Raw genomic sequence first — 11,446 nt, forward strand, 5'->3', positions numbered from 1 at the left:
TTCCTGGGGCCTTCTTTTTTGCCACTTCCTTCAGTGCAGATTTGACTTTTTCCTTCAGTACCATTGGTTCTTGATCATATGTCACTTCCTGAAATGGATGAACATCAACCAATTCTTTTTGGTACAGTGACTCTGTGTATTCCTTCCATCTTCTTTTGATGTTTCTTACATCATTCAATATTTTGCCCATAGATGATGGCAGTAAGTTTGGCTTTTTGTATAATAATTACTAATAGAGTCTATTTAAAGATTTTTTTAAATCTTAAAAATTCATACTTCCTGAATTCTTCTCCACCATATACTGATGTAATTTTCTTGAAAATTTAATTCATACATTTGTCACCTTTGTTCTGTGTACATAAGTTTCATTTGTACGCCACTGTGTTATAAAGCATTTTACTTACAGGCTAGTCTTCCCGAATGATTTGGTTGCTCCTCTAGGACTAGTACTGTACTTTATCTTTGTGTCTCCAGCATTTGTTACTGTTCCTGGCACAAAATGAGCCTTTGATGAAAATTTGTTGAATTAAATTAAAACAATGACATGAGGGGTTTCAATCACAAATGTTCTGACATAAAGATAATTAATCCACTACCATTGAGTTATTTTCACTCATAACACCCCCATAAGTTTCCCAAGGCTGTAAATCTTTACAGAAATAGATTGTCCCATCTTCTTCCAATGGAGCAGTTGGTGGGTTTGAATTGGTGACCTTCTGGTTAGCAGCCAAATGCCTTATCCACTGCACCACAGCTCCTTTTAAAAAGACATTTAAAGCAGAGAGAAAATGAAAATAAGAGAGGGAGGACTGACCAATATACTTGACGTGACGGAGGACTAGATGTAAATTCTTGCTCTATGAATTTGATTGTGGATGTTTCTGAACATTTGAGTTGAACATTTTGAAAGTTTATATTTATGTCTTCCACTAGTGAAAGCCACTAGTTGGGCTGTCTTTTTCTTTCTGACAGCCAGGCTTAGAGTTAGGGTGTGCAAGAAAGCAGTCCTGTTTTCAGTGACAAGGACACAGTTTTTAGTCCTATCTGTGTTTGAAGGCTGGCTCCACCATTCGAAGTGCTCTTGGGAAATTTCTTCCATCCCTGGCTTCATCTCACCTGACACAAGTAAATTTTTTTTTGCTAAAACCCATCACATCAAGTTATTAGAATTCAATGAGATTATATAAAAATGGGTTTTTGAAAATTTCAATTTGCTACACAAGTGTAAGGTGCTCTTATTGTACTGGGTGACTACCAACTCAGCAAACTCTTGTCAAACGTTTACTTTTCCATGACTGTGCTAAATAGTTCCTTGGATAGATTCCATACACTTTGTAGGACATACAGCAGCCCCCCACAGAACTCCTTGTTGGTTGTGAGAGTTAGTTAGTAACTTCTAGATTTGATTATGAAATATTTAAATACCTCCTTTCTCGCATTGTCTATGCAGGCTTTTGATATATCTGCATGCACTTGGTTTTAATTTATTAAATTTTAACTTCACTTTTCTAGATAAATAATAATTATTATGAAAATAAACTTACTAGAAAAACTTATTAAAAATGCCTATATTTCCACTGAATGTTTTGAAAGAGAAGTGAATTAATCAACTCTGAAATCCTAAAGTTCCTCCTAAATGAAGAATTCCTGATAGAGATTAAAAAGTTCAAATGAGACTTTCAGATACTTGTCCTGACAGGCTGTGACCACAGTTTTCTTAAGCTCTGTTTGAGCACCAAGTAATAGATGCTGACTTATATTTATCCCTTAAATCTTAAACATAATGAGTTGAAATTAAAATGTATGATTTGTCTAACGAAATGAAAACTCCATTTAATTTATCAGGTTAAAAGTTTTAGGTTGAATATTTCTATGAATAGAAATGCTGTTTTGTGGCCATGTAGAATGTTCTTTTTAGAGACGACTTAAGTTCATGAAAGAAACTCTTACTGCCCTTTTAGTTTAGAGTTTGTTTTGCCCAAATTTATCAAGTTTTCTTTAAATATCAAGCTTGTAAATATACTTAAAATTGGATTTTTTTTTTGGTAAACACTGCTTTGAAGAAGTGAGTACATCAATATTCCCTATACCATCCTATCCCATATCCTCTCTAAAAGAGCAAAGTAAATATGGGTTCATTTGAAGTTGTGTAAAAATGTTTGCTTAAAACAACCTTTTTGGAATACAAAATGTCAAGTTGTTGAACTTTTTCTCTCCATTTTTTCTTTTCCTTTAGGAGAATGGTGATGAACACTTAGGTTCTGAGAACTTTCCACACTCCAGGTTTGCCTGAATTTTAATGCAGATTCATTTGATTTTTAAGAGAATTCTTTGTACCTGATCTTCCAAAATATTTCTTCTACTCTTTTGGCAGGGAATATCTCACACTACCACTGCCTGGACACACTTCATCTACAGATAGTACTGTAACTTCCAGTGGTGAGTAGATTTGAAAAAGACATAAAAATAATTTAAAAAGGAAAAAAAAAAAAAAACCCCTAAACCCAATGCTGTTGAGTCAATTCTGACTCATAGCAGCTCCACAGGACAGAGTAGAACTGCCCTATAGGGTTCCCAATGCTGAAGTCTTTTATGTAAGCAAACTGCCTTGTCTTTCTCCTGTGGAAGGGCTGATGCATTCAAACACCAACCTTTCGGGTAGCAGCTGAGCATTTTAGTCACTGTACCAGCAGGGTTCCTAATAAAAATAGAGTATTGGTATTGTAACTATAAGCCTGATGTTCTGTGACCTGAGATGTGTGCAAATGAAAATAATGTAGGCAAATACTCCTCTTGCATAGTATTCACACTGTTAGTTTCTTCCTGTTGGTAGATTCCAGCTCAGAAATTTTGAATATGGCTTCTGGTAACCTTGACTGTAGCTCACTCTGTGAGAAAAAGGAAGATACAAGATCAGCTTCTACTGTGACAGAGACTCAAGGTAAGCTGTTGAAGGGTTCAAGTAAAGTATAGTCTAAGATATGAAGGAAACTTATAAACTGAGTAATTATCTTCAGTAGCTCAGTATGTTAAACTTATAAAATAATTTTATAGCCTAAAGAAAAGAAGTCCTAGAGGTGACCATGGCCTTCATGTATAAGGATGTTACAGTGTTTGTTTCTTTTTTTGCTTAGATAGAGCAAATGTTACAATATATATTAATGGGACCTCAATATTTCGATATGGTGAATGTTGATTTGACATGACTAAATCTCCAAAAAAGGGGGCCCTCGTGGCACAGTGTTTAAAGTTCTTGGCTGCTGACCAGAAGTTTGGTGGTCCAAGCCTACCAGCTGCTCCATGGGAAAACAAAAGATGTCTCAGTCTGCTTCTGTAAAGATTTACAGATTTACAGCCTGAAAACCCTATGAGGCAATTCTATTCTGTCCTATGGGGTTGCTATGAGTTGAAATTAACTCCACAGTAGTGAGTTTTGTTTAGGGTTATAGGGTCTCCAATATGGCACAGCTGTGGAATTACCTGCTTAGTAAATTCATAAAAACCTGGTTAAAATATATCAGGTTAGAAGAAAGGACAATTAGTGATGATCCATTCTGGACAAGAAAGTTAATTAGATGATCTGTGGATCTGTTTCTGCCCTTGACTCTGAAATCAAAGTTGTTTTCTTGACCACTGCCAGTGAGACACCACTATAGTCAATGCTATGGGAAGCACAGGCTTCCATTCCCACCCCCAACCCCAAAATAGTCAAGGAAAATATACCCACCCTAATGTTTGTACAGGACATTTAAAATTTGAGATACGGGTGCTAAATTAGAGAAGCTACAAACTTGCAGAAATAAAATTCATTCTATGGGTTAATTGAAGAATATCTTTATGCTCCATCCCATACCTAATTAGAAAATTAAAAAATAATACATACTAAGATACCATTTTTCACCTTTCAGTTGACAAAGATTCAAAAGTTTCATTACATTCTGTGTTAGTAGGGTTGGAAGAAAAAGAAATTCTCATATATTGTTGTGTTGTTGTTGCTGTGTTGTTGTTATGTGCCATTGAGTCGGACCTGACTCATAGCGACCCCTCCTTGGGTTTCCAAGGCAGTATCACTATGGAAGTAGATTGCACCATCTTCCTTCCAAGGAGTGGCTGGTGGGTTTTAACCACCAGCCTTCTGATTAGCAGTCAAGTGCCTTAGGCACTAGCCACCCGTAAATTATTGTAACCAAAATGGGCAGAAATTTACCAATATCTATCAAAATTTTAATGTCCTGTGATACAACAATTCAATTTCTGGGAATTTATCCTACATATGTACACATAAAAGGTGCTCTGGTGGCCCATTGCCTAAGGCATTAGACTGCTAACCAGAGGTTGACAGTTCAAACCACCAGCCACTCTGTGGAATGAAGACCGGGAAATTTACTTCCGCAAAGATTTACTGCCTTGAAAACTCAATGGGAGTTGCTATGAGTTGGATTATACCCTATGGCAGTAAGTTTGGTTTGGTTTTTGGTATGTGCATCCTAACTCACTGCTGTGGAGTTCATGACTCATAGTGACCCTCCTTGGGTTTCCAAGGTGGTATCTCTATGGAAATAGATCACCCAATCTTCCTTGTGAGGAGTGGCTGGTGGGTTAGAACTGCCAGCCTTCTGGTTAGCAGTCAAATGCCTTAGGCACTACGCTACCAGAGCTCCCAACTACTTTTTGGTATGTACACATATAGAAAAATGACATGTATAAGTTTATTCATTGCAGTATTGTTTGTAAAAGCAAAATATTTGAAACAAATTATTAGTAGAAAGGTGGTTAATAGATTTTGGTATATCCATGCAATGGCATACTATACAAGCATAAAACATGCAAGAAAAATTGTAACTTAGAATATTATAAAAGAAATATTGTTTCTTGAAGAAAAAGAAAGAAAAATACAGAACATTTTGTATAGCATGTAAAATTTTGTTAAAAGAAGGATAAAATTATTAATGTTTCCACATGGAGAGAAACTGTCTGGAAAACAGAGATGGGAGGAAAAATGTTTAATTTATAATATTGTACTTTTCTTTATTTATGGACCATATAAATCTACTACCTGCCTTAAAATTTAATTTTAAAAAATTGAACTAAAATTTCTATGGGGAAAAATTGTAAATCCTTGAAAAAACTGACTACCATTTTGCTCTTTTTTCTATATAACTTTATAAACAATAATACTTTAAATATTTTTCTCTTAAAAAGAAACAGTCTGTCTGTAGCTGCTGAACTTAATTCAATAGCTCATGTGAAGAGGCAAATTATTATTAGGTACACCACAGTCTAAATAAAGTACACAAAAATAATGGGAGGTTATGGGAAATAATGGGAAATTGCATAAATTAAAAGTGGATTTTTTTTCTTAATTTAATGATATTGTATTTAAAAAGATGTCATGTTGTAAGAAGGATACCATATTTTGTTATCAGCCTTACATAAGTAATTTTTGAAAAACATATATTTCAAGGTGTAAAAAGCTACTACATCCTTCCTTCACCCAGTTTCTATTATTATACCAGTAATGTATTTGATAAAATAATCAGAATCAGGTTAAAAAAAAAAAAAAAACTTCTATTTGAAGGCTATTTATAAGATGTTCATTTCTATTAAGAAATTTTACATGCTCTAGGTGAAATTAAGCCCCTGTCTCCCTGATTCTGAGACCACAGGCACATTTGAATTTTTGTGGCATATTAGTTGTTTCACATGTTAAGACCTTTACTCTTACTGATCTGCACATACTGGCATTCTTTTTATTTCTTCCTCTTTTACTTGCTATTGCTCCCCCAACAGAGGAGCTCTGGTGGTGCAGTAATTAAGGCATTCGGTTGCTAACCATAGGTCAGTGGTTTGAACCCACCAGCTGCTCTGTGAGGAAGAAAGATGAAGCAGTTTACTTTCACAAAGATTTACAGCCTTGGAAACCCTATGGGGCAGTTCTACTCATCCTTTAGGGTCAGTATGAGTCAGAATGGAATTGATGGCAGTGCGTTTAGCTTGTTTTTGTTTTTTTGTTATCCCCAACTGTTAGTATGTGTCCTTTCTATTGCAGGCAGCAGTCCATCTCATGGCAATATTCCCCTCCAAGGCTCTACAAGTGAGGACAAAGCCATATTAAAACTGGTAAGAAAATATACATATCTTAATAGTAAGAGTGATGATATATTAAAATGGTAGAACTGTCCCATTATGTTTGCAAAATACCCTCAAAAACATGATCTCACTTTATTCTTTTAAAATATTATGAGATCAATAGAATAAAATTATAGCAATATTTTTATAGATGAAGAAATTGAAGCCAAAGTGTCTTTGTGATTTGTCTAAGTTCACACAATAGAGTCAGAGCTAGAATCTCCAGACTCCATATTGATTTTTCATTCATTCATTCACTTACTCATTTATTCATCAAATGTCACCTGGAAACAGGCTAAATACCTATCAACAGAGGGTGGCTTAAATAAATGAATGTATTAATAAATAAAGTTGAATAAAACAGTGGTATCTAGAAGTTATATTTTAATTAGGTAGAAAAACAGACAATTACTCAATAATTAGAGTGTAATTAGTGATATGAAAGAAAAATGCTTGGGGTAGGAGACCACAGAAGGCATCATGGAGAAGATACCAAGTGAAAGATGTGTTCCAGGCCAGGGGAACAGCATGTGTGGAGGCTGAGAGTAAACACACAGCATGAGTACTCTTCTCACTCACGGCCATTGAGTCAGATCTGACTCATAGTGACCCCTCCTTGGGTTTCCGAGGTGGTATCACTACAGAAATAGATGCCCAACCTTCCTTCTAAGGAGTGGCTGGTGGGTTTGAACCTCCAGCCTTCTGGTTAGCAGTCAAAGGCCTTAGGCACTACACCACCAGAGCTCCATGAGTACTCTTAGGGAAGGCCAAGTAATTTGTCCTGATTGAGGGAAACAGTACATTTTGAGATAGTGTAATATAAGAGTCAAAAGTGGACTCTAGAATCTATGGTTCATATCCTAGTTCCTCTCCTTATAAACTGTGTGATTTGGAGAAAGTGACTTAATTTATCTATACTTGAGTTTCCTCATTTCTAAAATGAGGATTGTAACTGTGTCTACTTGAAGGATTATTGGGAAGATTCAATGAATTAATATATCTAAAATGCTTAGAGTAAGTGTAAATAAGTGCTAGATACTGTTGTTGTTTTTATGTAGAGAAGTAGTGGAAAAGGTGAAAATATTAAGCAGGAACTGGAGAATGAAGAACCTATTAAACCATGTTAAAATACATGGATTTTTCCCCCACAAGCTCTGTCCTTTTAACAAGGACTGGGAGAATTTAGCAAGGAAAATAATACCATCAGATTTGGTTGGTTTAGTGGTCTTTCTATTATAGAAGTTGACAAGACTTTCCCTGATCAATCACTAGATTATGCCCACTCACCCCCTACATATTTCCATGTTGTTGTGTTGTTGTTTTTTGCCGTTCAGTCGGACCCGACTCATAGTGACCCCTGCTTGAGTTTCCGAGGTGATACTTCCATAGCATCCCATATATTCCCTATCATAATACTGTTTAGCTTGATTATAGCTATATTTTGGGTAAAATTCAAAGATTGGAGGCTTTCTCCAATCAAATAATGTATTTCCTCCAAACAAATAATGATTTGTTTCTTTTTTCAAGTCAGTCAGTAAAAAGTAAGGACACAGTGCTTAAGCACTCAGTTACGAACTAAAAGTTGGCCGTTCGAATCCATTAGCTGCTCCACAGGAGAAAGAGGAGGCTTGGGAGGCTAGATTCTACAAAGGTCCCCTGGCACAAATTTTCTTGTTTAATGTTTGCCTTACCTGGTAGACTATAACACAGTCCTATAAAAACAAAGATTATTTTTTGCCTTATTCACTGCTAGAACTCAGCAACTAGTACAGTACCTGTCATATAAAAAGAGAGCAGTAAATACTTAATTAGGAGTAGATATGACCCCATTAAATCCTAACTGAATCATATATAGATGTGTAGCACACTTTTATAAAACATTGTAAGAATAACTATTAAACTATTTATAGAAAAGGAGTTAAATTTGTTTTTATAGAAAAGAAGATTCATTGCTACTATTATGAATTAATTACTGAAGAGTAACTTGTAGACTCTGGATCCAACTCCATTCTGTGTCATCAGAAGTCTTATTTATCTGTCCCTTTCTCTATCATATGTGTTGGGTTTTGTGTGTGTGTATGTATATTATTGTTTTCTCCTCAATAGACAAGCATTGTTTTAGCTACGGAAGTAGATTGCCCAACCTTCCTTCCGAGGAGTGGCTGGTGGGTTTGAACCATCAGCCTTCTAGTTAGCAATCAAATGCCTTAGCCTTAAGCACTATGCCACCAGAGCTCCTATGTGTTATTGTTTCCTCCTCGATATATAAGCACTGTTTTATCTAGAAAAATGTATTTTGATTATAAGGAGAAAAAACAAATTCAAGTCAAGAGAAGGTTTTGGCATGATACGTTTGGGGCAGTAGAGAAAAAAAATTACAGATCAGCATTCTAGTCTGAAGACAGAGGTATGATTTGACATATGATTTGGAATGACAGTTTTGAGTGCAGCATGAACTATAGATAGGGGATTGTTGGCTACCATACATGCTGAAAGTAGAGGTTCTCAACAAATAATGGACAGAGTAACACTCAAATCTTCTAGTCTTTCATGGTAGAGTCATGTGAGAAAAAAATAGTTCCTTCTTGTCTCAAAAACATATGATAAATAAATGAAGATACTTTTAAAAATAATGAATTAGAAAGACAGTTAAATGGAGGCAAGGAGACGGGTTAGGATGCTATTGTAATAATTCAGGCAAGAGAAGAAAGTGGTCTGAATTAAGTGAGGAAGGAGAGAAGATGACTAATTTGAGAGATATTTGGGTAGTAGAATTCACAATATATGGTGACTCATTGCAGGATGTGGGAAAAGGTAAATTACCAGGTTTATGACTTTGCTCACAAAATGAATAGAATAACATGAGGGGAGGAGAAGAGGAGAATCTGTGGGCTAACATAAGTTGAGGCAAATCACTTTTCAGACTGATATGGAATACCAATAGTCTGTAAGGAGATTTTTGTCTATAACTACATTTATAACCTCACCCACAAGGCTTTTACATACAGACTGACATTTGACATTTATCGGTAAAGAACCAAGTGTATGGACGAGATTTCCTAAGGACTTTTGCTGAGAACAAAAGAGCACTGAGAATAATGGAATCTTGATGAACAGAATCTAATAAGACAAGGAAAAAGAAGAAGAGACTGAGAAGGTTTTATTGGAGTAATGGGGGGGTTTATGAGGAGGGGGAAAACAAAGGGGGAAAATCAAGAAATAGGGATTAATTGATAAAAGTAAGATGAAAACTGAAAATTATTTATTGGATGTGGTACTAAGGAGTTTCTGGTGGTTGTAAGGAATCACTGGCGTTTCTTAGCTTGTTAGACTCATTCCTTCAATCTCTGCCTGTGTTTTCATATGGCATTTATCCTTCTGTGTGTCTGTATCTCTTTATAAGAACCATCTTTGGATTTAAGGCCCACCCTATTCCAGTATTGACCTCATCATAACTCAATTACATCTGTAAAAACCCTATTTCCAAATAAGATCACATTCACAGATGCCAACTGGACATAAATTTTGCAGGGAAACACTCTTCATCCCACTAGCAAAAGAAAAAAGATACCATTGTGCCAATTCTGATTCATGGCAACTCCATGAGTGTCAAAGTAGAACTGTGCTCCTTAGGGTTTTCTTCAATGGCTGGTTTTTTTTTTTTTTTTAATTTTTATTATGATTTGGGTGAAAGTTTACAGAGCAAATTCATTTTCCATACAGCAGTTCATACACATTTTGTCTCATGACATTGACTGCAGTTCTCCACAAGCGCTGATTTTTTGGGGATGTAGTTCTCTAGGCCTTTCTTCTGACGTAGGTGGACTCAAATCTCCAATCTTTTGGTTAGCAGCTAAGTGTGTTAACCATTTGCCCTACCCAGGGACTCCTACAGTGAATTTAAAATGTAATTGTATGGAGTAAAAGACTAACATAACACAATCTTAGCAGCTATTTTTGCAATAATTTTCTCAACAACCCATATAGAAAGCCACATATGACAGTGCTAGATCCACCCAACTTTCCATCCATATAATCTTACCCCTCTATCATGTGCAAACTCAAGTTTCTTGTCTGTAGAGTCTGTCCATGCTACTGAAGCTATAGGGTTTCTCTCCTCCATATTTAGAGTGCTTACTTATCTGTATTTCATATCTTTGATCAAATACATTAATATATATGAAGCACTTAGAAAAGTGTTTTGCATAGTTCTCATGAAAGTTAGCTACTATATAAAGATCCTTATCATTTTGTCGTAATTTGAGTCATTTTTGCCACTTTTCACATATTTATGTTCTTTCTTTTCTTTCTTTCCATCTAAATTGAAACCCTCTTGGGATGGATCTTGTTTTCTTCCTAATCCCTAGTACAGTTCCTTAAATACTGTAGAGTGTCTAACATTTTTGTCAAAATGGGGTTAAGAGAGTACAGGAAGTAGGGCAATGATTGGTTATGAAGAATTTCTTCTCTATGCATGGCAATAAAATATCTTTATGATTTAAGGAAGCCAAAGAGGAACCAGAAACAATGGAAGAGCATAGAAAAGAATGTGCTACAGGAGGTAAGGAATGTTATCTTCCAGCCCCCATGTGAACTTTTGTTCTCTGCTGTTATTTTTATGAGTGAAATCTTTTCAAAGTAAAGGTAATCGATTTACAAATTCTTCACCTCTGGATAAGATCAGCCAGTAGGACTGACTCTTGATTCTATTTCAAAGAGCCACATTTACATTGCATTGACTGTGAAACTCCAGAGGAATATTTAATTCTGCTGCCTATTCATCTGTGTCCTCGTCTTTACTACCACCCTTTCTTATCAACCTCAAAGGAATTGTAATAACTCAAGCTCTATCGTGGACTGAGAACTAAGCCAATGTTGGTAGCAAATTCTCAGCTCCACTTGGGGTTGTTTTTCAGTATCCCGTAAGAGTAAATAAATCAGTATTTAACAAATAAGGGTTAACCTTCTTTCTTCCCCAGTCTACCTCCATTAGCATAGAAGAAGGGTAGAAGCTCTGGCTTTGGAGTCACACAGACTCCAGACTGGACTAGTCTCAGACTAGCTGTGTGACCTTGGGAAGTCACTTACCCTGGAGCCCTAGTTTCTTCATCTAAAAAATGGAAATAGGAGTTCCGGCAAGATGGCGGACTAGGCAGAAGGACTGCACAGATGCTCTTCAACAAAGAAAAGGGAAACCAATTAACACAGACACAGAAGATAATCTTGGACCCCTGAGCCTTGAAAGGAAGGATACAAAAGTGGGCTAAATCCCAACTAGCAGAAGAATTTGCATGAAAATACCAAAAAAGGAAACACA

General features: G+C 35.9%; 1 protein-coding gene across 1 annotated transcript in view; it reads left to right on the forward strand.

Annotated features, from left to right (window-relative positions):
* IRAG2 (inositol 1,4,5-triphosphate receptor associated 2) overlaps positions 1-11,446 on the forward strand; it is a 117,384-nt gene that overhangs the window by 71,383 nt on the left and 34,555 nt on the right. Inside the window, exons 24-28 of the mRNA XM_042782176.1 lie at positions 2,237-2,283; positions 2,375-2,439; positions 2,834-2,941; positions 6,050-6,120; positions 10,633-10,690. Of these exons, the coding sequence (XP_042638110.1) occupies positions 2,237-2,283; positions 2,375-2,439; positions 2,834-2,941; positions 6,050-6,120; positions 10,633-10,690 (349 nt within the window). The remainder of the gene's footprint in view (positions 1-2,236; positions 2,284-2,374; positions 2,440-2,833; positions 2,942-6,049; positions 6,121-10,632; positions 10,691-11,446) is intronic.

This window comes from Orycteropus afer, unplaced genomic scaffold, assembly GCF_000298275.1.
Source record: "Orycteropus afer afer isolate SDZICR_OR568_19922 unplaced genomic scaffold, OryAfe1.0 scaffold00254, whole genome shotgun sequence".
Lineage (NCBI taxonomy): Eukaryota > Metazoa > Chordata > Mammalia > Tubulidentata > Orycteropodidae > Orycteropus > Orycteropus afer.